Raw genomic sequence first — 25,483 nt, 5'->3', positions numbered from 1 at the left:
ATCCACCTCAAAGCCACATAGTTTGAAGAAGAATAACAGAACAATAAATAACAATAAACAGTACAATAAACTTGACAGTAGCCTGTTTTATAGTCATGATGAGCAATCAGCTTAGTAAAACTGGAAGACTTAGCCACATATTAGTGAAGATTATTTACCTCTTTTTGTTTTAGAGATGCTAAGAGTTCTCATTTTCTGACCTTTGTGATAGCACTTGTTGCTTTTTATCACTCAGCTTAAGTATTGCAGCGTGATTACCAAAGTCAAATCTACAGCCCACATTAGCATGTAATAAGTACATTTGTTTGATCTACCCATTTTTACCCAGTTCTATACATAAGCCCAGTCAGTAATTACGTTTATGAAATATTCCCAGCTGCACAAGAACCAAAGTGACTGACCTCATGTGCTTTACAGTGTGTGAGCTCTGTCTATTTTTGGCTCCAGTTCAGCTGGCATATATCTCTACCAGCTGCCTTTGACTCAACCTTGACTTTCCCGGTTGTTACATCAAACACACCAAACCACATTCCTCTGTGCACTAAGTCCTGAGTATGTGTGTGTGTTTGAACACTGTACAGCAGCTTTTTACTGTGCTTTGCATATACTTGTGTGAACATGCCATGTACAACTGAGTAATCAAAGTAAATTCATGGAATTAGAAGTGTCATAAAACCAAATGCTGAAATATCTTCAACAAACAGAATGATGACATAGAATTAACAACAGTAATGAGTATCAGAGTATGTACCAGAGGAAAAAGATGATTCGACCAGAAAAGAGAGTAAACAAGAGTAGAGTGGGAGGGAAATAGGAAAAACGGGTCTCAGTGTGTCACAGAGAGAGAGAGCAACAGAGAGTGAGAGAGACTACGCAACTTCCACTGAAAGGAAGAGAGGGAGGCAGGAATACAATGCTAACAGCCCGCCCACACACTCATTAACAGAAGTGAGTCATAACACAGCCAGTCGAGTTTCAGCTTGTGCCGACGCAGCGGTGTATCCTCTGCAAAACTATTAGAGAAGTTAGACTGAGATCAACAGCTTGCCTGTGTGTCACTGAGCTTTGGGATCACCGTGAGTATTGCCGCTCTCTCTGCTCTGTAGTTCTGTGAAGGAGTTGCTCTGTGTCTGGTACTCATATTCCTCATGCAGTATTGTTCCCCTGGTGTGTGTCTGTCTTGTTTTGCTGTGTCTGGTACGGCTTGGACTCTAAAGGTTCAACAGCTTATTGTGTTATAGAAGTTTAGTGCTGTTTTCTTCTTTCTTGTTTGCCGGTAAAAAAGCTCCCTGACAGGCTGAGCCTCTTACTCTGCAAAAGTGAACAGCAGTGATTTTACAAGAAGCAACATTTAGAGGTTTTTGAAGATTGGTTGTAATTGGAGGACTTGTATTGAGTCACTGGGAGTGGATGAGGGAGCTAATCTAAGTTGGCATAAATTAAGTTAAGCATTTTTCAGCATATATATAGTTTTTGCTGCCAGGTTGGGGGTCTTTCCACATAACTCTGAAAAACACGAATCACCTACAGGCTGTTTTTTATGCTGATGGAATCAAACATTTGCATATGCTTAGTAAGTAATTGAAATACACAAAGCCACATTACATATACATGAACATTGTTTCAACCCAATTCCAAAACTGATTCATCATAACCCGGCAATGACTAAAACCAGACCGTACCCAAGGTGCCATATAAGTTATTTATTATAACAAATAAGATAAACTGAGAGTTAAATTTGTATGTGAGTTGTGTTCACACACAAAGTAGTGTTCATGCAGATGTGTGTGAATAATGCAGTGTAAGCTGCTGTGAAGTAAAAACCTAAACAAAGGGCTGAGCAAAGCAAAAGGGGTTGCAGACATAGGGAAGAGAGGGAAGGGAAGAGAGAGCGAGTCACATTGGAAGCTGGAACTTTTATATCCTGTGGCGCCGATGGCAGCACACACACACACACACACACACACACACACACACAAAAGCAGACTGAGCAGGAGTCGTCACAATGTGAAGGAAAAATATGTCTTTAGCCTAGTCCGAATCTGCAGTGGGAGGCTGCTCCAACACCACGGGCAGAAGGATTTAAACCTCCGTCTGTTTTTAGTTGCAGTAGTTGACATTCCTAGGTGATACCATCACATATGAATAATAGTGGTCAGTGGAGGTATTTTCAAGCAAATCTTTGTCAACAATGGTGACCCTTGTTTGATGTTATGAGCTGGGCAGGTCTCATTTGCATGATTGGAAAATTGGAACATGTGTCAATTGCTTTTCTTGGGTGCCCTGAAGTAGACTATACTCAGACTAACTACTGTATTAGACTCTATTAAACTAATTAGGGTATAATTATTTAGCTCATGGAGCTTACCAAACCAAAATAAAATGTGTAATCAACTAAATGGCCTGTAATTACTGATTAATTTGTGCTGAATGCCCTGTTACACCTCTGATTGTCGATCCTCAATAGCGATGACAATCCGTGCTATTAGAAATGTTCCATGATGCACTGACAATAATGAGAGTTGGTGTTTGTCAAAGGTGAACTTAAGCGATTTTACACATCAAAGTCTGTTTACAGATGTTGAGGTGTACCACTGTGTATGTGAGACAAGTTGTGTAAAAGCTTTAGTGTCTTCAGTGGGAGCTATTTGAAATCTGATAAATGTCCTCAGATGATGTCACTTGAGACATGGGATACAATTACATCCACGCTAATATTCCAGTACTATTCAGAATATGACAGTATTCTGAATTTGATACAGGTCATGTTCACAGCATATTCCGTTTGGATATTCCAAATGTAGCATTTTCCAATCAAGACGTTGGATATGCTAGTATTATTCAAGTTTTAGGAGCATTCTTTGGACATGTCTACAGTGCATTAGGAATTTGCGTCTCATTAAGGATTTTTACCACAGTTTGTTACACACGGCCTCTTTTCTGTTTATGGTCAGCTCTGTGCATTTTACATAAACCAACTAACCAACAGTTTAGAGTGGGGTGGAGATGCATGCCCAAAGAAAAGTCCACATTTCTGTTAGGAAGGAAAAACATACTTTAAAAGATTATGAAAAACTTTTGTGCAAATATCCAAATGTCAACCTTTTCAAGAAAGGTGGTTGAAGGAATGAAAAAAGGAGGCTATGTTTGCATGGTCAACAACTCCGCCACCAGTGGAAAACTCTGAAAAAATCCTGGCACAAGTGACAGTTGGTCTACTTTTCTATGTTTCTCAGTATGCATAGCTGCATGTAAACATGAATATTTGTGGAATATTCATTTTCATTAGCCATTTAAACAGCTTAGTAGGAAAGTTCTTTCTTTTTCAGAATAAGTGCAAAAACGTGACTATTTTATACATGTGAATGTTGTCTGTGCCGTTGGGGCTGAAGACTACATGTTTGAAAATGAAAAAAACCTGGGGGTGTGGAGGTCAAAAGAAATGAGTTTACCAGACCTCTGTCGCCTGCTGCTCATCTCTGCTGCAGGGTAGAGACTCCAGGCTACATTAGCTACCACTAACAAAACACACCAAAGTCTCTGACCTAACTGTCGGCAGTCCACTTGCATGTAGTTCATGTTCAGCAGGCAATGGGTTTTGACAAGGAACAAAAATGCATGGAAGAATAAAGGTGACATCTCTGGTTCCTTTGTATTGATTTTAATACTTTTTTAACTATCCATCATGAGTCCAACAATTTTATGGGATGCAACGCTAAATCAGTGGAGAACTTATTGTACTTCACCTGGTGAGCTGGTAAGGCAGCTACTAAGTCTGTGGTCCAGGTTTGGCCAACTTAATTTTGGCTTCAAAACACATATTACTATGTCAACCCTGGGTATGAGACAGGGCCCAGACATATTTAATTTTGCACTTAAATGTTGTATCACACCCTGTCCACGTAATACACTATTGGTAGCATAATTTTCTCACTGTCTCACACAGGCTTCTGGGATGCTCAGTTGTGCCACAAGAGGAAGGGCTCGGTCTCCTTAACAGGAATAGCTGCTCCCGACAGACCACCTCCTCCTGCTCAGAGACCAGTCTCCTTTGCAACCACACCAGGGCGCCCTCGGCTTCAAACTCGCACCCCATCTGAGCTCGAGTGTTGCCAGTCCAACGGAGCACTTTGCTTCATCAACCCCCTCTTCATAAAGGTTCACCAGCCAGATGGTGACCACAGCACAGCCTCAAATCCCTCTGGTACAGCAAAGCAAGGTCTGAGGGAGGAGCTCGTTAGTGACAGCCTAAAAACCAACAATAAGGACACGCAGCACACGTGTAGAGACAATCCTCAGATCTGTAGCTCAGATCAAAGCGACAGTAGCCGATCAGGTCACAGTAACACAGAGCTACGGGAGGATAACAGCCAAACCAGTAGCAGCAGTCAGAGGCTAAGTGCTGCAAACAGTGTGCCACGGTCCCCACCTCCACGCCCACCCCCGCCTCGCATTGTGCCGCAACACTCAGCCCCTCTTCTCCGACAGCGCAGCATGCCAGAGAAAATCTCCTGGATCAATGTTCCCAAGGAGAAGGTGGAGGAGAGGGAGAGAGGCAGCAGCATCCTATCTCGTCTGGGCTCCTCTCTTAGTATCAGCCCCTCATCCTCCCCTCCCAAGAGACTCAGCATCAGCTCCCCCATATCCATCCCCCGGCCCTCCCTGCCCATCTCTCTATCATCGCTCTCCTCCTCTCCACGTCGGGCCAAGGCCTCATCATCATCGTCCAGCCAGGAGGATGCCCAGTGCCACTTGGCGCTGGAGGACCAAACTATTGAGAAGGCCCTCATTAGGGCCAGAATGACTCAGCTCAGCGCTACCAGAACCCCTGCCCAAGACTCCAGCTCTCCTCCAGACCCGTCACTGATTACAGCAAGCAAGCAGACACATGTGGCAAGGGGAGAAGAAGAAGAAACAGGCGAAGAATGCAGTGGTGGCAGCCAGCGACTGAGTGACATGAGCCTCTCCACAGATTCCTCAGACTCCCTGGATTTCTCTCAGTCCTCAGCCTTCTTCCTTCCTCCTCTGCATGACCCCAGACCCCCCACTGTGGCTGACTTTAACACCCACCTCCCCCTCTCCCTCCCACCATCCCACCTGCCTTACTGCAGCATGGAGGAGGACGACGATGATGAGGACGATGAGGATGAAGACGAGCCCGACTACGGTGTTAGTCTCGAGAGCGATCAGGACCAAGACCAGGACCTGACCATGGTGCCTCCAGGCCACCGCACCAAGCGCCGCACCAGTGCCGGTGCTTTGGTCCTGCAGAAGGCTCTGCGAGGGCACCTGCGCAAAATGAGTGGTGTTTTCAACTCGCTGCTGACGCCTGAGAAGAGGGCGATCCGCAAGGTGGTGGAGCTGTCCAGGGATAAAGGCTCATACTTCGGCTGCCTGGTGCAGGACTACCTAAGCTACATGGGCGAGGGTGCTGGCACCCAGGCCTGGCAGGGCTATGCCTCGGGACTAGAGCTGCTGCAGACTCTCCGCCAGTTTATCACTCAGATGAAGAGCTACCTGAGACAGAGCTCCGAGCTAGAGCCGCCAATCGAGAGCCTTATTCCTGAAGACCAGATCGGTGAGTACCAAATAAAATTATTCCATCTTTTACTCAAGCTCGGTTTTGTTACCCCTATTTTACTAACTATACCGGCAATGGCTCACGCACTGCAAATGTAACTGTTGCTTCATTCTGAAAAGCAATTTCAGCTTAATGCTTTAACAACAGTAACTGTGGGTATCCGTATGTTGTGTGCCACAGAGCTTGGTCAACAGTTGAAATGCTGAGGCTGCACAATTGCAACATTTCTACCTTCTAAGCATTATGACCTTGTCTTCAACTCAACATGGAGGGTAGTGGGAGTAATTTCTGTGTGTGTTTGCAAATGTTTTAGTGATTATTTTAAGGAAGTGTGAATGACTGGTGTATTAATCGAGAAATCTTAATTTTTGTGGAAACACTATGTCACAGAAAACGTGCTCAATGCAGACGCAGCAGTTTCACTTCAATATTTAGCAGTGAGGCCATTAGAAAACTTGTCCTCACGTGTTTACAGCTGGATACCTGCACGTGTGTGTATATGTATACATTCCTGTTGAAGCCATAGCCACCAGGCTCATTTTTGTTAATTGTATGTCATGCATGCTAGTAAGTCAGTATCCATTTGAAAAAGAAAATAAAGACAGGTGAGCATGGATTAAAATCAATCTCACCTTTTGAAACTGAGTGCAAATCTTATATATATATATATATATATATATATATATATATATATATATATATATATATATATATATATATAGTCCAATACTAACATTTGCACTTCCCTTTTATTGCTCTTTATTATATCCATCCTTTATTGCATCCGACAATACCATGACAGCAATATGAAAGGGGGACCGAGCCCAACCACATAGATACATAGGAACACACACACACACACACACACACACACACACACACACACACACACACCTGCCGGAAGAGTGGTCTGAGTCATTTAGGCCAAGACTCAGTGGCTGCATTAGACCTTGGACAGAGTGGCATGTAAACAGAGAGTACAAAGAGGGTTTTATCTGAGGAGGAAGGGGGCTGTTAAACCAACCTGTTTCTACTGGCCCCATTCAAATAGTTCACCACAGGGATATAATTATGAAGTCAAGAAATGGGTGAAAATCTCTTTTATCAGCATTCATCACATAACATGAAAACTAATCTTAAATGCCAACATTTTACATTTTCAAGCTAGTTCTTTGACAGCTTTTTAATTTCTAGTTATATTTTAAAACTATATTTTTACTCAACTTATAAAATGTCAGCATCTGTTATGTGATTTTTTAAAGCACATTTTATTAAAGGGGCAGTTCAACAAATATACACTTAAGTTTAGTTTACTCCTATGGAGGAGTGCAAGCAGTGAAAGCAGTTATGTGATGCCTTATGTGACTCTGAAGGGAGCTTTCCAAAGTCAGAAGAAAACCCTGATTATGTCAATGTCATCTTAGCCCGTGCTTCAGATTTAAAATTCTTTCAAGAAAGGCTGCATTACAAACAGAAGGTGTAAAGTTTAAAAGATGTTGTTTACCAAGCAGGCAAAGTCTAATGTAAGACTACCCAGTAGCATTTAAAAATGTAGGATCCAGTGTTTTTGCAGCATGACCCATAGTAATAAAACATGAAATGCCCCAAATGAAATATAAAAATATGAGTAGGTCATCAGATATTAAAAGTTTTAGGTTTGATTGGCAACTACCAATAGTATAAGTTCTGAAGTAAAGAAAAAGAAGAAGACCAAAAAACTGAAAATATCTGTTTTTCATGTTTGGGTGTTGCGTGTGGCGCTGGCTGTTTTTCTGAATGACCTGTTTTTCACAGGGATGACACAGTGGGAACTGCATGGGTTTCAGTTCTTGGAATAGTTGCACAACATTTTGTTGTGGCAGCTTCAGAGTGTTTTCTGTTTAGCTCCAAGGCCGGCCGGCTGGCCCAGATGCATTTGGGTGACTGTCTGCCAAGTCGGACAATCTCTGTCTTACTCCAACTCCAGTTCTTTCAAATTAGCTATCCAATCAGAGTGAGAGAATTTGAGGCGAGCCCCCTCCACTTTCTGTCTCACGCTGTCGTTCTTTGACACTCTCTTCGTATTTTTTTCATGGTTTCTGTGTTTTTGTTTTCTCTGTCTATCTTAGACTCTCCTTGCTTTGAAGTAGTGTACCAGTATTTTGGTATGACTGTTAGTGCTTTCATTCAGTGTTTAATGTAAATTACGGATGGGTGGTTGTTTTCTCGCACAGTATGGTCATTTATAACACTACCCTAAATACCAGGAAAAGTAATGCAGCTTTAGCTACAATAAGCAAATTTCTAGGTCACTTAGAAACAAAGAAAACAACAAATGTGCAGATATTAAGGGGAGGCAGTCACAGAGTTTCAAATGTGGAAGATGTTGTTGTTGTTGTTCCCCTCTAGCACTCATTCAGCAACCCAACCATGTGTGTGTTTGGGTCCAGGATGTTCAGGCGGGGTAAGGGGAGAATAGAGTTCCTTGTACTCCACTCATCCCACACTGCGATAGCCTGAGATGACACAACGTCATGAAGCTCTGTTTGTGGTGCTTCACCAATTATTCATGTGTTATAATTACATCAAGGGCTGGATAAGACCTATGTGGTGTACTATGAAATTTGACATATTGTGTGAGATTGTTCCACAAGAAGGATACATGACATAGGGTTGGGCAGTATATTGATATTATATCAATATTGTGATATGAGACTAGATATAGTCATCGATTTTGAATATTGTAATATCATAAGCATTGTATTTTCCTGGCTTTAAAGGCTGCAAAAATATATCAGTCTATCAAAAATCTCATTGTGTAAATATTTAGTGAAAGCACCAATAGTCAACCTTACAATATTGTAACAATATCATATTGAAATATTGTATATTGTATATATATTATTATTGATATTTGATTTTTAACACATCGCTCTGCCCTAGGTGGAAATCGCTTAGTTTTTGGCCATATCAAAGTGAAATGAATTTTATTGATTGAATATTATCTGTGATAAATACTAATAGACTAATTCATTTTCTAATGTGTATGACTCATAGAGAATATTGTCAGGAAAAAACAACAGATCTATTCAATCACTAAACATTCTCTCCCTCTTATCTGAAGAGAACCTCTTGCCAAGGATGCCCAATAATATCAGCACATTATTGGTACTGGCTGGTGTTGGCTTTAAAATTAACTATCAGAATTGGCCAACATGGTTTTTCTTATTTTGCACAATGAATGAATATTACATATATTGAAAAGCAAAGCATTCAAGTCTTTCATGTCTCCATTTGCTGGTGGGCCATCACAATAGTGATAGTAAGTATGCGTGCATAATATGATGTTAATTCCACTGCAGAAGAGACTTGATGATCAGTGAAATTAGTTGGGGAGAAAAGTGGATGTATCTGTATTGGCTATCGGCCAAATTAGTAGTTACTTATCGGCATATCGGATATCAGCAAAAATCCAATATCATGCATCCCTACCTCATACAATCCTGTCACCTGGATCCACTGGATATTTGAAGAAAGGCAACACTATTCCCAAAGGTGATTAGTGGAAGGCGCTTTCAACATAACCTGCTCCAGACCAGGTCAGATGTGCACCATAAGTTACCATGGTGATCAAGCTAGGTTAAGAGAGAGCCACTTTCGTAACATGAAAACTCTGGCTTCAGGCTCAACATACCTCTCTAACCCACTAATCTCACTTCTTTGTACATCCCTCTGGTGCTTTGCTGTATTTCTGTTAGATGGTCTCAGATGGTAGCTTGAATCTAAATCCTTCCCAATAACAACCCAGAAAGAAAAGAGTGAAGTCAGAACTCTTCTTCTTTCATCAAGGCCTTGATAATTACTCCAATCACTCCAATCCATGTAGTAGAAGTTGAGATGTAAGATGTTTCCTTGCTTTTATTCTTTGCTAATTGGTTTGATTAATACGGGATCCTCTAAAAACTGGTCCCTCGACCTGCTTGTGTGTATGATTCAAGGATCAGTACAAAGGCTGTCTTTAAGATGTATATTATCAAAGCAGGAAGAAAGCAACCTGTCTATCAGGAGAGCTTCTTGGTTCAGTGACAACACAGATAGACACACCTCTCCTCCTGATAACAACAGGCTATTTTTACTTTAAGGAGATACGGTCTCATTGTCCACATGTCTCTGCCACTCGGTGTGTGTTCACATGTGTATGGGTGTGGGTTTGATGTGTTTTTACTTAGATTATGTCTGCTTAGTGTTGACCAGAAATGGATTACAGAGACCTGGTGAATACGGCCTTTTCATAAAGCTCCGTTCTGAATGCTTGCTGTCCATCAGGTAAAAAATCCTCTGGCACACAGGAAATAAAATTACTTTTTAAATCATTGGGAGAATGATCATTAAAGGTGACTGTGACAAGGAACTCAAAACTACAGTAAAAAAGGTCAAAACATCACAGTCCTTGACCATAAATGCACAGTGATGGGAGAGGAACACTAATGTTGAAATTCCCTTGGTTCAAGGCCAGAAGAGGGTCGAGAGGATGTTTATATGAAGCAGGAAGAGGCCCTGTTTTGTTGCCAGAGGTGTGTGTTTATGTCTGATCGCCTGTTTTGGCTGACCTTGACTGATAAGTTGCTCTTAAGCAGACTGACTCTTCTGTTTCCTACCATCTGTATGTGTGCAACACAAGGCAGACTATGACTTAGCCATGGTGAAGTCACAGTGCCATGTAAGATAGATACATGAATTCACTTAGAAGGCAGAGCAGGACACAGAAACATGAAGGGGGTCAGCACTCACTCTTTACTTTTCTTTGAGGAGGCTAATTTGTCTATCTGTAAATCTGGACTTTTCTCTCCTTTAGAATGACATGAACAGAACTCTTAACTTTTTGCCCACAGTGAGGAATGTTGGCAATGTGTTCTCTGTTTTTAATCACTGTAACAGACCCGTGGGGAGTCCAGTGATTATTGAGCTGCAGGAGACACAGTCTAGGAGAAGTATTAGGTGAAAAAGAAAATGCAAGAAATAAGAGGTATCTTTGTTGTTAAGCCAAAAAGATGCATACTGTGCATTCAAGATTAGTTATTGATGAATGAGTTAATGAAATGGTTACTTGCAGCTCTGGTGCTATTGTTTAGCTTTTTTGTCTTAAATATCTTGTATCTAATTTTTTCACTGTAGTCCTTTAAAGAAGGAAGAGTTTGAGAGTTAAAACATTTGTTTGTTCCTTGTACTTGGTTCAGGTTGTGCCAGGAATCACAGCACAAAATATTTGTTTTATTTATTTTATTTCCCTTTCAAATCTTGTTCTGTCACATAGTTGTCTTTCTGTAAAAGTGGAGTGTCGGGATGTCAGGGGGAATATAAAATGGTAGGATGATGGTTGTTTCCAATTCAACAGGATGTCTTCTTCATCCAAAATAACTGAAAACCATGAAGTCAAAGAAAGTCTCATCCTGGAACACTAAAATTAAAAGACAAAGACCAACAAGTCCTCTCAGTCTCATAATCTGTGTAGCAGAAAAAACATCTCTAATTGTGCTGATGCGGGTTCAACATGCTGGGCACCCTACTTACTGGCAGCTCTTTATCAGTATGTAGTTGCAGAATGAGGAAGTGAGAATGTGCAGTCTGATTCGGTTCCAGCAGAGGTATCAGCAGGTAGCAGTAATGGGGGTGTGGACAAGTTTTCCAGTAAGACCAGCAACAACTCATAGTTACTGACAGACTGATTGTTGTGAATAGCAGCCACTGGATGCCATCAGGCTGTGGTGAAAAGTAAAATGTGTGTTTGTAGATGTGCTCAGCCAAAAAAACTGCTGACTTCACCTTTTTCTGGAGGAAAATCAGCAACACACACACACACACACAGACAGCATGCACACATGGTCCTTATTCAGCAGTGTTGTGGTTTGGCCTCCCTCTCTGTATCCATCCTGTCTGTATTATGATATCATGGTTGGTGTTGGTGGGACTGCACAGCTGAGCTTGTAAAAGCTGGTGTTGACACTGTCGCTGTGTGGAATCTGGATTCTTCTGCTCCAACAACAACACTCCCAGCTGCCATGAACTTTGATGTATACAGATGGTGAACAATGACATCTTGGGTTTCACACATGAGTATTGATCCAACAGTAGTGATTACACCATGGTAGTCTCCAGGGAGCTTGTAGGTCCTGACTAACAATACCACTAAGGAATGTGATGTTAACATTTACCTGGTTTGTGCTCTGAAATGTAATGACCTCACAGTAGACTGACAGTAGACAGATAGACAAACAGGTGGCTGAATACTGACACATAAACAATAAACAATTTAAGATCACAAGTCAGCCTAGCAGACATGTCTTCAGAGGTGGGAATACAAGTAGTCCGAGTGATCTATGGACTATTCTACAGTGCTATTATCTGATACTTCAAGAGTCTTCTGGATAAATAAAAATCCCTCTGCTGGGGTTAAAACTGTTTTACTGTAAAGCAAACAGTATAATTATTTATTTATAAAACTGACGCATGGCTCTGGGGCTCAAATCTACCTGTAATACATGAGATGCACAAACTGGGGCTAGGTACAACTATTTTATTAATATGAAAAATATTGTTTTGTTTGTCTGGCATTATATAATTTGTTTCAGTTGGCTTTGGATACAATACATTCTGGAAAAAGTTCATATGAAGTTGCCATTTTGTTTTTTTGTTTGTTTTGTTTTTCCAAAACTCTACCAAAAGTATGGACAATATTACATTTAAAAAAGAGTCAGTAGCTTGATGTGAAGCTCACCTGTTTCCTCCTGTGCCCAGACCTAGTCCTGGAGAAGGCCATGCACAAATGCGTCCTGAAGCCCCTCAAACCGGTGGTGAGTGTGGCTCTGCAGGAGTTCCAGGTACGCAGCGGGGAGTGGCAGGAGCTGAAAGAGAACCTAGCATTGGCAAAGGCCCGGCAGCCACAGGAAATGGGCGTGGCCGACACACTGCCCCCGGACCCCATGGCCATAGAGAAGATCAAGCACAAGTTCCACACCATGAGTAAACTGTACTCCCCAGAGAAAAAGGTCACCATGCTGCTGAGAGTCTGCAAACTCATCTACACCATCATGGAGGACAACTCAGGTAGAGATCAGAATATTCTGCCAGTTTTCTTTAATATGAAAAATCCTCAAGCCATTTAATAAAATGTAAGATGTATAAAAGATGTCAGATGATGAAAGTGAAAGTGCAGGATGTCACCTGTCTGCTCTTTTTGCCTCTCAGGTCGTCTGTACGGTGCTGATGACTTCCTGCCCATGCTGACTTATGTGTTGGCCCAGTGCGACATGCCCCAGCTGGACAACGAGATCCTTTACATGATGGAGCTGCTGGACCCCTCTCTGCTGCACGGAGAAGGTCTGTTTAAACCTCCACCATAATCACCCCACAGAAAAGAATATTTCTTTTGACCGTCTTCGTACACATTGTTTACCTTCTGCCTCTGTTTGTCCAGGTGGCTACTACCTGACCAGCGCGTATGGAGCTATGTCCCTGATCAAAAATTTCCAGGAGGAGCAGGCAGCCAGAGTGCTGAGTTCTGAAACAAGAGACACACTGCATCAGTGGCACCGCCGACGCACCACCCTGCGCTCTGCACCTTCCATCGATGACTTCCAGGTAGAAGCACAGTCATACTTTGCCTTAATTTTACAGCTGTCACAACAGTAATGTTGACATAGCTCATTCTTAGAATTAAAAAAGTCACACACCTGGATTTGGGCTTTTTTTATATTGGAAATTATGTTCAGAGCTGAAATGTTTGTCTGACAGTGTTTCTTTTCTGACCGTCCCCCTTAGAACTACCTGCGGGTGGCGCTGCAGGAGCTGGACAGCGGCTGTACAGCCAAAACCCTCCAGGTTCGTCCTTATGCCACAGTGGAGGAGGTGTGTCAGCTGTGCGCCCAGAAGTTTAAAGTGTCAGACCCTGAGAACTACGGCTTGTTCCTGCTGATGGAGGGCAGCAGCCAGCAGCTGGCATCAGACACCCACCCTCAGAAGATCAAGGCTGAGCTCCACAGCCGCTCACAGGCTACACCCTTCCACTTCGTGTTCCGCCGCATAGCCAACAGCAACACCTCCTCGTCAGCTCCCCTCAATGTTACGCCCAACCTCAACGACCTCACCGTGACCTCTGACCCCCAGGCCAACCTGCATGACCTCAGCATGGACCTGTCAGCCCCCTCCCCCCGGCCCGCTCTCAGCTCAGGCCTCAGTCCCACTCTGAGCCTCAGCCTGCCGCCCACCCACCTCAATGGCAACTCTATATCTATATGACTGGAACAGCAGGGCCGAATGGAAGTTTGAACGGGGTCTTTGTCTCCCAGCCGTGACAGTATCGCCCATTATCTCTAACAAACATGCTTCCATAAAGGGTTCAACTGGGCAAAACACTGTGTCGTGCCAGTCTTTGCAAAGACTTCTCCTTTTGGATGGCACGTCTGTCTCAGTCAACATCCTCTCGCTGGAAAGTTCTGTCAGACAGACATGGGTGAAAGAGGAAAAGAAGAAAGGAGAGAAGGAAATGAGAGGGTTTTTTTTATTTCCTCAGCTCTATATTTGGTATCCGAGCAACACTCTCAAAGTCTAAACACATGGTTAAAACAGTGATATCGGAGACAATGAACACTAAAGTGTGTTCACAGTCCTGCCTTCATGCTGGTGCTTCACATACAGATTCAGGGTAACCTGTTGTTGTTGTCACCTTTAGGGTATATAGAGAGAAATCAGATCTCAAATCCATGTGAGACTAATCTTTGATCAGTCACTTTAAATTTACAGCATTGTTTATTTAGGTGATAGCTATAACTTTGTTTTACTCATGGTACAGTTGCTGGTAAACTGTTATGTTGTTTGTATTTTGAAACTGTTTCTCCTTTAGATTGTTTCTATGTTTTGACGGGTTTGGCGACACCCAGTGGTGGCTGGTGCACACAGCAAGAATTCAACAATACGCCTTACTGCAACAAAATTTATCTGAAGAATACGTGTAATGTAAAATAAATATATATAAAGTGCTGTGGTAAAGTTAAAAATGATTTTCCAACGCACATTAGAAGATAATCCAGGTATATGAAATCTATGCTGCGGCCTCTAACTCCAGATTCATTGATGAACATTAAATATGAACCTTGTTTACACACAGTAAATGGCTGTTGGTGGTAGCAAACACACACATACTGTGTGAGTTGTGTTGGAAACTGAACATGTATGGCTTGTAGGGGGAAACAGCACTTTGCAGCAACTAATTTACAACTAGATTTTCTACTTCTCATTAAAAGAAAAAGAGCTGTACAGATACAACCTTAACAAGCCAGCAGGCATTCCATAACATTGTTTGACTCACGCTGGACAGTTTTTGAAAAAGGATCAAAATCATTGAACAGAACCAGAGATATTACCTTTTTTATTCCACGTGTCCTTGTCAAAAGCTGTTGCCTCCATTACCCACAATGCAAACTAGGGATGACACTTAATTTTGCTTTTAAAAGCCCTACACCCATCAACCGATTACTAACTGGGCATTTTGAAGAAAGAAATAAATATAAATGACATTAAAAACAAGAGGCACTTTCCTTTTAGTCCAGCGCACCATTGACTCACTGAGCTTTAGCGTCACATTTCAAACTGGTATTCATTTAGAGGTGATGAGATTTTGATGTTTTATGATGCTCATGTTTTGCCTTTCATTTTCTGTTGGCTTTGCTGACACATGGCCAGCTAGCTGCATTAACCTGCAGAAACATGGTGCCTACTTGCTCCTGGTCTCCACTGTATAGCGAGCCCAGATCGGGTGGGAGCGAGCTAGTGCTGCTCATTCTGTGATTGCCAGTAATGTTGTCCTTACTCATGGTGGCAGGACAGCATGGCTGTGGAAACATGGTGGCCATCTCCCGCGGGTCGCCCCAGGTGAGTCAGCGACTCAGTCAGAAAGTATGTCTCAAATCACGTACTTTCATTAGTGTAGTACACTGAAGTCTACTACATTATGTACTTCTTGCACGGTGCACCAGTTTCAACACGTAGCCTAATGTCGCATCTTACGCTCTGCTGTTTTTTACTTACTGGAAGTGACAACAGCCTTGTGTTTTTTTAACTGCCTCTTCTTCTTCTTTGTCTTCTTCTGAAACAGCAAATTGCAAACAGACGGTGGAGCATTATCACCAACACTTGAGCGCTATCTCCACTCACACATAAACCAAACTAACACTACAATGTCAATGCTGATTAAAATGTGTTGCCATTGCTAGGAGCAAGTTAGCTAGCTAGCGAGCGCTATTGTTTGCGGTACCAAATCATTACAGACCCAACAAACAATTCTCACGGCTTCTATTTGACAACAGTATTGGAACTTAGTGTAAAAAAACATGCACAATTTACATCTGTATAATGCAGCAGTGTTCACTGTAGCCAGCTCAGGCTTGTTGTCTCCAGCCGCCATGTCAAAAGTTAAGAAGTTTGTGATGCAGTGGAGGGTGAGAAGTGTCCATCATTCCACACTTAACTTTTAAACCATTTTGCGCCAGTAGTACTTTGCATTTTCCCGTACTATGCAGTGTGAACACACTCAGCGCACTTGTGCACTCAAAGTGCTTAGTGTTTAGTACAGAAGTATGTGATTTGAGACACACTTCTTATTTTGAGCTGCAAAAATCAGTAGCATTGTTTACTAAGGTATGTTAACACCACTAGTTATGCTGATGCTGGCATTGATGCTGACAGAGCTAACAGTGGTTAATAGTGCTAAAGGGATTTTGCGGCTGAACATTAGACGCTTACTCACCAGGGCAACCTGACTGGGAGACCGTAGGGTAACCACCATGTATCCACAGCAACATGCGGTGTTGCGGCACTGCTAGCTAGCTCCCACCCAACCCACCTGGTGCACAGTGCAGAGCAGCTAGCTGACGAGTGTAGCATGTACACCTTATTAGCTTTGTTCTCGATGTGGTAAAGCATAGTGCCTGTCCTACTACTAAACTGAGAAGTAGCAAAATTAAGCTAAAGAACAACATGTGTAACCCTTCAAATTTAACCATTGACGTCGCCAAGCTGCAAATGCTCCATAATGTCAGAAAAACTTTGTTGCCAAAAGTGTGCAGACAAGGAAAAAAGAGAGACAAGATGTGGCATTTTCTCTGTTAACTTGTTGGAGTCAAACAAGCCTCATTTTCTGTTTCCATTTTACAATGGATGATAATCAAATAACAGTCTATTTCTTTATCAGATCTACTGATGAGCCACATGCAGCATTTCCTGGGCATAAAGTAGCATATTTCAGACAGACCCTGACTTTATCAATAAAGGGTTTAATATATAATATGGCATTTTTATATGATAAGGATTAACATTTTAAAATGTGTATATACTTGTTATTGCATGTAGTTTAAGTGTAATGTTAGATACAGGCAGGTCTGCCAGTGTTTAATACATGTAACATTCATTTATGTATGTACTGATTATCCTGGTGATATGAAAGATACTGTATCATACCTGATATCTATTGCTTGTTAAGGGGCATCTTTTCCATTCAGATTCTGATAATATGTGATGGAGGAAAGACTGGCTGCCATATTACAAAGCTTTGTACTACTGACAAATGTTTAAGGTTTTTATCCTGGTGAAAAAAAACACACTGTGGTCAGTTATAGAAAGGATGTGCAAAGTTCAAAGCTGGTCTGAGAGGGAATGTTACTGAGATGGGCTCGCTCTGCAATATAGTCTACATCAGTATTGAGTTTGGTGATGTCAGTTAAAAAAAATACTTGAAATTTTCTTGTGAATTTTAAAGGTTCCAGTAGATGGAAAATCAAATTAATGTGCTGTTTATTTACTGAGTGTGTTGAACTATAACACTGCATTCATTCCCATTTTACAGCATCATGAGGTCTAAATGTGTGAGGTGTGGTCAGTAGAGAGGGAACCTGAGAGTTGTTGGAGGAGTTGACTGGCATTAATGTCATGTAAGGTCAGTATAACGTGTACGGAGCTCACCGTGTTTATCTCTGGGGGCCAAGTGTTCAAAGTTGAATTGACTCGTACTGCCATGCTATTGGTAATCTAACTTTCTTTGATTAAGTGACTATTTATATGTCTCTGTGCGGGGATTTTTCACAGATGGCTTTACCATGTCTATAATATTCTTTATGGTGTCAAAATGTCATTTTCATCCAGGAGACATCTTCCTGTTCATTATATGTCATTGAATGATAAAAAAAAAATATTCTTTTGCACTTAATAAATGTTAGAAATGGAATAACATGCCTGACTTTGTGTTTGTGTTGATCAAAACTTTTCTCAGGAGCCCTGTTGTATCAGTACTTCACCACTAGATGGTGCTCACACCTCACATTTCCACACTATCAGTGGTTCAGAGTGCTGTTTGTATCTTGTTATTATCCCAGGTGTAAATCAGCCACTGGTCAGACTCTTAAATGAAACCTGGCTCGATGGAAATTATGTATGTTGAGTTTTTATCCAATGAATACAGTAATGGTTAAGTAGTGTGACAGCAGCAGGGACTGCAGTCTGTCACTGAAGGACCTCAGAGCTTCATATAGGAGACGATAGGTGTTGTCCATGATGTTTGGCTCTCAGACTCTGAAATGACAACTCAATCACCAGAAAAAATGATGGCACTGTAAACCACAGATATATGTACTGTTCATTTATAATGTACATTTCAATGACACTGTGGTTAATGTGTGGTTAGGTTCAGGCACAAACCACTTGTTATAATTAGGAAGAGATCCTGTTTTGGCCCATAATACCCAGTCCTGGGGACACAATCCCTGCTGAAAATGCAACGGTATCTTGGTAAAAAACAACTGCTATCTCAAGTGGACAAACAGTGACAGGTCGCTAAAAACAGCCATGTTTGTTTGTTTATCTCGATTGGTGGTCTGCAACTTGGCAGATGTCTCGCCCATTCACCACCCCCTCCACCTCCTGATGACATATTCAGCTCATATACGACATCACTTAAGAAACATTGATATGATATAATGTACAAGTGTAGTATATCTGTGGTTTGCAGAAAAGTACAATTCCAACATTATATTTTGGTGACTTGGCTAAAAGTTATTATAAATTAATATGAAAGCAAAGAATGATGCCTTTGTGAAGGTTCACTTTAATTTCTGTCACAATGTTCCCTATATTTGTTCACATATTTATTAACCTGACCTCATCATTTTAACCTTCCGAGGCTGTCTGTCCACTATCTAAGCTCAAAACCTGTCACTCACCAATCACCTGCTGAGTGCTGATCTTTAAATGGTGTTACTCAAGCTGTCACTCTCCTCCCATCTCCACTGGCTTCAGAGTAATTCACCTTAACTCAGGGTCATAGCCAGGATTTTGAAACTGTTTCCCCAACACACCCCTAGATATCTTAGAAACTGTGTGCCTTTTTTGTTTGTTTGTTTTTCATTGAGTTAAATGTTCAGTTACATTGTCTGTAAACTGATTTGTTGTCTTAAACATGACAGGAGCATGGGAAAAACTAAACTGTGTAAAAGAAAGTAGTGGTGGAACAAGTACTCCGATCTTTTACTTCGGTAAAAATAGCAGCACCACCATCTAAAAAGACTTAAGTACATCTAAAAGTCCTGCATTCAAACTCTTACCTAAGTTAAAGTACAAAAGTATTGGCATCAAAATATACAAAATCAAAAGTACAAAAGGTAAATACTTATAATGCAGAATAGCACTTTGCAGAATAATATATTATTATATTATAATCATTGTACATTCCTTTGATGTTGAAACTGATAAGGGTGGAGGTCATTTTAATTACTTTATATACTGCAGGGTAGTGTAATCCATTGATTCAACGCAGAAGTGCTATATAAATGCAGTCCATTTATAGGATAAATATAAAGGTACTGGTCAGCCTGTTAAGTTTCTGCATGCATGTGTGAGTTTGTAAGTCCAATAAAATCTTATTACAGGACAAGGCTTGTGTTACCTTAAGCAAAGACAACTTTATTAATGCTCAGGTAGCAAAATTATCTCTAAAATTACATTTGAAACATCTAAACACAAAGTAAACCATTCTGTTGAAAAGTTTCTTGTGTATGAAGAGGTAAAGCTTGGACACGTAGAGAAACGTATCGTCTGCAAATGCTCTCACTCACCATCTCATATCCTGTACTAGCAACAGCATGCAGTCCCCTAGGATATCCAGTTCAAACTAAATCCAGTGTCATCTAAAAACTCATTGGACTCTCATCCCAAAGTACATTAAGATTTGCCTTAAATAATTTATTATATTGAAATATCTCCATGCAAATAAACAAAGGACAATAGTTTTAGAGGTCTCAAACACATCAAAGGGGGTACAAGGGAGACCTAGGATCTATGAAAATATATTCAACAGATATACAGATTGAGACAAAAAATATATAAATACATTTACACCTATCTATATACATATGTACATCAGCAATATCACCCATGTGAATATCACAAATTATTTAGAAATCTCCTCTACAAGACGCTTTTTTTTTTTTTTTTTTTTTCAAAATGTGAGCGTCTTTGTGGTAGTTAGTTTCAAAGACATAGTACCCTTTGTTTAGGTGTCAGGTAAATAGCAGCACAGAATGTATTGAACCAAATAATCTGTAGCATCAATTGTTAAATGGTAAAGTGCATGATACAGATATTTTCTGATATATATGATGAAGTGGGGAAAATGCCCTGGGCTATACAGATAGTGATAATACTTCAAACATTAAAGGATGACTGTGTGATTTCAGTGATTTTTCTTCCAACAGCCAGCATAGTGTGTAATGTACTGTAGTGTAAATACCTGTATCTTAGTCACCCTACCAAGAATGAGCAGAGATGAGCTTGTGGTTAGTGATAGATACTGATCCAAGCTAGGAATGCTACAGTACACATGCTTAAAGATCCACTTCTCCACATCATTAAAAGCACCAACTGTTGATGTTTTCAAACTGAACAGTGTTGATTTTCCAAAAACCAACAGTCATCAGCATTTGGGGATTTGAGAGAGATACAATTTATTTCATTGGTCCCATGATTTCCTAACACTTTCCTGGAAATAACTAATCTAAACTATGTAAACTATGTAATTTGGAAAAGTTATAATTAAAACAAAGACTGTGCTCAGGTTGGTACATTTCCAACAATACTGCTAATATAGCTTAGCCTTAAGTCTGAAAGTAGGGAACATCAGGTCAGGTGAATATGCAAAAATGCTTAATTTGTCAAAGGCAAGCATATGTTTAATATAATATACATTTCATTTAGTTTTCATTTATAAAGGAATTTTTACTTGGGATTGATGAATCTCTGTCAGGCTTTGCATTCATTAAGATATTAGCTGCTCTTTCAGATAATTTATGGAAGCCCATTTTTCTGCCAGGAAAAAAATGCAATGATAGGAATGACAATATGAAATAACTCCAAGTAATTCGACATTTTAAGATACTATGTCAAAATTTTGATTGAATCAAATTCATGACTTTGAAAGTCAAACATCATTTATTCAAAATAAAATTGTGATTTTGATTTTTAAAAATACTCAGTCAGGGTAAATGACAATACTCAATAATAAAAGAAATTGGGTTAGCCAAAATCAAAGTCAAAATACGACATAGTCAAAAATATATTAATTTTGATTTCATTATTTGCATAAAAGTCAAAATGTTGACTACCTTATAATTTTGCCCTACTATTTGTTAAAGCTCATAATTGTGACTTGCCAAGTATAACTTTTGAGTCAGGATCTTAGTGCTTTGACTAAATTAGTTTTATTTTTGGGGTATTTTTGTGGGTTTGTAACCCTAACCCATCAATGTCAAAATTATGACATACTCAAAAAATATTAATATTCAACTTAGTATTTCATTATTTCACTTAAAGGTTAACGTTTTGACTCCCATACTAACCATTCTGACTGCCTTATAATTTTGACCTATGTCATGATGTTTATTTATCTTTACTGAGGGTCATACTTTTTTTTAAGATATTTTTTTGGCATTTTTAAGCCTTTAATTGATAGGACAGATGAGCGTGAAGGGGGGAAAGAGAGAGGGAGTGACATGCAGCAAAGGGCCATGGGGCGCCTGCTCTACCACCAAGCCACCGACGCCCCTGAGGGTCATAATTTTAACTTACAAAGTCAAACTTTTGACTGAATATCTCATAACTTTGACTAATACTTATTTTTGTTACATTTAATGTTTTATATTTTTTTCTCCTCCTTTTTTTTGGCAGAAATGGGCTTCCATATTTTCAAAGTCAAAATTACGATATAGTCAAAAATATATTAATATCAACATAGTATTCTATTATGTGGCTTAAAAGTCATTCAGTGTATTCTCAAATTTTTGACTGCATCATAATTTTGACTTATTAACTCATGATGTCAGCTTTGTTAAAGCTCATAATTGTGACTTACCCACCAAACTTTTGACTCAGTATTACCTTGACCAATACTTTTTTTTTTTTTTTTTTTTATCTTTGTAACATTTAATATTTGTTTTTTTGTTTTGTATTTTTTTTGTGACAGAAATGGTCTCTCATAGCATCAAGGTCAAAATAATGATGTAGTCAAAATATATCATAATTTCAACTCCGTATTTCATTATTTGGCATCAGTTTAGTGCATTCTCAAATTTTTGACTACCTCATAAATTTGACTTACTATCTCATGATGTCAACTTTGTTAAAGCTCGTAATTGTAACTTACAAATTCAAACACTGACTCAGTATTATATTACTTTGAGGATTATTTTTATTTTTGTTACATTTAATGTTTTTTCTTTTTCTGGTGGAAATGGGCTTCCATATATTCCTATACATTAGCAACTGCTTGTAAACTCCATATACCTATGTAACAGTTCCCCGATATGAGCTATGTACTTTGTACTATTATATTTCTCTATTTTCTCTATAATTAGAACCACATTACATAGTTCTATGAGGGAAACTTTCCAAGAAATTGCCAGGAAAGATGGGACTCATAAAGAAAACACTTAAAAGCTGTGTCTTTGATCACTGAGGTACAGTAACATTTCTGTCCTTACAAGACATGATTAAAGTGATGAAGAAAATGACTACCTCAGATTCTAAATATCAGGGTCTCCATTTAGGCAGATATTGTAACTAGAATCTACAGTATCTGATGACCATTGTAACAATCAGCGTACCATTAATGTGATTATGCTGAACTGACCATGATAATGTTTAAAGTTGTAGGGCTCAGTATATGAATAACAGTCCGGTTTTGATTGTGTATAGTCTATAAATCACTTCATAAACGATGCTGATACAGTGTCACATATTGAAAGACATCATTGACTATTTGAATACATCATGTTAAACTCTATTATAAATGTATCTTTGATCATTAAAGCGGCATATTTACATATTTGTAAGCTCATAGTTATTGCATTACATGAGACTCAAAACATTTAAACCCTGTTTTCCGGTCATAGCACAGAATACTCTGCCTGTGTCTCTGAAATAAATAAATATGTATGATTTACAAACAACAACAAACAAAATTAATTATTTGTACATTCGAAAGACAATATTTCTCTGATTTGATAGTTTATATTACTGATCAATAAATTAAAAATGTACCTGAAAAAAATTAGACTTAGTTGTGTTTTAGCAATTGTCTTCCATCAATGAATAAAAAAAATGAGTAGAACACATGACATTTCAAATGAACCTTTGTGGAGGAACAGCTGACATTTTGATGGATACCGTCAGAATCAACAGGCTCTGACAGACAAAGTGTTCATTTCCGCAGTGGTAGAAGTCTTTGAGGAATAGTGTGACTTTGCCGGCGTGCCTCGATTCCTGCAGTGGAATAAAAATCCCCCGGAGGGTTCACGAACCACATTGTACATGCTCTAAAAACTAGTAGGAATATTTATGTACCACAAACCTACTATATCTGGACAAATCTAGACATTAGGCATTACAAAATACAAAGAACTCCTGGATAAAAATAAGTTGAAACCCCAACCTTGAAGTATTAGAGCTGGGATAAAAGTCCTGATGCTTTATATTGCATCATTACTCTACTCCTACAATACTACCACATTTATACCTCACTTCCTCTTTGAGAACACAGAGGAGTGAAGCAGGACATCCATCCACCAGAGAGGAAGTACCTCGTCCAACATGCTCGGCTGTTGCTTTAAATAATGCCACCACTGTTTTCAGTCTATTTGGTCGGTATGTTTGAGAAAACAAAAAGCAGCAGTTCATTAGTTTCCGTCCACAGGTGGCAGCACAGACAACGACACCTCTCCAAAACAACCCCCCCCCCCAAAACACAACATTTGCCTCGTTAAAACCTAGACGTGACAATTTCATACAAACGTGCTTCATTTTACAAGGATGCTATCCTTATAATCAGCATGCATTAGGAGGAGAAACACTTACAGTCTCCCCGTGAAGCTAGTGTAAGCTCTTCAGTGCAAGTTTGAAGTCTGTTTTTAACATCCACACACACACACGACAGAACTAAATCAAGTCAAATCAACAAGACAAACACTTTCAGAGGAAATTGTGCTTGTTCGTACGAGTGGTCATTTGAAAAGATCTTAGGTGTGAATTTCAGCGACCCCCGGGTCCAGAAATAAAACCTGCCCGGGTGCTTCGTGACCTCCAGAGGAGAAATGTGCGTATGACATGAATAAATAATAAATATGACATCTGGGGGTATGTACAGTGGGATGCTATTTACAGAAGGAAAACAAAAACTCTCCATAAAGCTAATTACTTTCCAGTACAAAACATTGAAGCTACAACTGTGATGCTATTGAAGTTAATTTATAAAAAGGTGACTGAATAATGCCCCGATACTATGCAGGCAGGGGGGTTTAGGTATTTTCCCCCAAGAACTATAGCTGTATGTGTGAAAATGTTCTGAGCAAACTATAGACTTATTTATGACAACATAATGGAAATCTAAATAGAGATAATGGCGTTTGGAAAATGTGCTTATCTGCATAACAGATTCTGTTCTGAACACTTCCACTCTGACCCTTACTCTGTTTAAACATTATGCACCACAGCCCTAACCTACAACCCTCCCACCCATCCATTTACATCATTGCTTTTAGAATTATTACTCTCTAGTAGATCTAAAAGACCTGCCTTTCCTCTCAGGAAAGGATAGCAGCTAGTAAACATGACCACTTCTACATCTAAATACCGGGAGTTTCAAAATAAAGGTCCTCACATCAGAAGCAAGCAGTAGTCGGACAAAGACTTCTTTGTTGTTGTTGTTGTGGCTGTCCTCAGTGCTGTCCTGTGCTTGTAACGAGTCAGTCATTTTCATCTCTGCTCCTGAAATCAATCCCACACTCCTGTTGTGAGCAGACATCAGCTCCATATTGCACTGAGCAGAAAGACAGGCTTCAGAAACAAAGCTGAGCAGAGTGGGACGTCTTCTCACAAAAGAGAATAAAAGCAGGAAACAGAGTGTGAATCAGACTGCTGTCAGATGGTATTTAGAAATAATGCTTGGTGTCATTTAGATTTAAAATTATACTTTGTGCATTCTATCGTCGGAAACCACCATCTGTTTAATACTTCACTTAGAATTCCCTGCAACATCACTCCTAGTGTAAATGTGCACATATAATATCAGTGGGTGTGCATGTGTGTGTGTGTGTGTGTGTGTGTGTGTGTGTGTGTGTGTGTGCGTGCGTGCGCGCGCATGTGTGTGTGCTTCAGTCATCCCGGCAGGTGGGCAGGTTGACAAAGGTGAAGATGTTGTACTCGATGAGGCAGGAGAAACACAGGAAGACGGAGTAGAGGAGGAGACATGTGAAACCCAAGCGCTTGTCCAGTGTCCACTTGTTTAGGTGAACTCCCAGGACCTGGACAGACAGACGGGCAGGTCAACAGATC

At 40.1% G+C, this 25,483-nt stretch overlaps 2 protein-coding genes across 3 annotated transcripts in view; one reads left to right on the top strand and one right to left on the bottom strand.

The window, feature by feature from the left end:
• The window catches only part of LOC125903603 (ras and Rab interactor 2-like), a 71,191-nt gene extending 53,363 nt beyond the window's left edge, over positions 1–17,828 (top strand). The window contains exons 8-12 of the mRNA XM_049600620.1: positions 3,947–5,578; positions 12,356–12,664; positions 12,806–12,937; positions 13,035–13,198; positions 13,379–17,828. Coding sequence (XP_049456577.1) covers positions 3,947–5,578; positions 12,356–12,664; positions 12,806–12,937; positions 13,035–13,198; positions 13,379–13,855 — 2,714 coding nt within the window. The 3' untranslated portion in view covers positions 13,856–17,828. The remainder of the gene's footprint in view (positions 1–3,946; positions 5,579–12,355; positions 12,665–12,805; positions 12,938–13,034; positions 13,199–13,378) is intronic.
• Positions 17,829–19,638: 1,810 nt separating this feature from the next.
• slc24a3 (solute carrier family 24 member 3) overlaps positions 19,639–25,483 on the bottom strand; it is a 148,610-nt gene continuing 142,765 nt past the window's right edge. The window contains exons 17-18 of one of the 2 annotated variants that reach the window (XM_049600622.1): positions 25,301–25,452; positions 19,639–25,252 (exon numbers count right to left, since the gene is read on the bottom strand). In XM_049600622.1, coding sequence (XP_049456579.1) covers positions 25,303–25,452 — 150 coding nt within the window. In that variant the 3' untranslated portion in view covers positions 19,639–25,252; positions 25,301–25,302. Of the gene's footprint in view, positions 25,453–25,483 lie in introns of both variants that reach the window. The other variant, XM_049600621.1, reaches the window with a different exon arrangement.

This window comes from Epinephelus fuscoguttatus, linkage group LG16 (genome assembly GCF_011397635.1).
Source record: "Epinephelus fuscoguttatus linkage group LG16, E.fuscoguttatus.final_Chr_v1".
In the NCBI taxonomy this organism is placed as follows: Eukaryota; Metazoa; Chordata; class Actinopteri; order Perciformes; family Serranidae; genus Epinephelus; species Epinephelus fuscoguttatus.
This window is presented reverse-complemented; position numbering and strand designations above follow the sequence as displayed.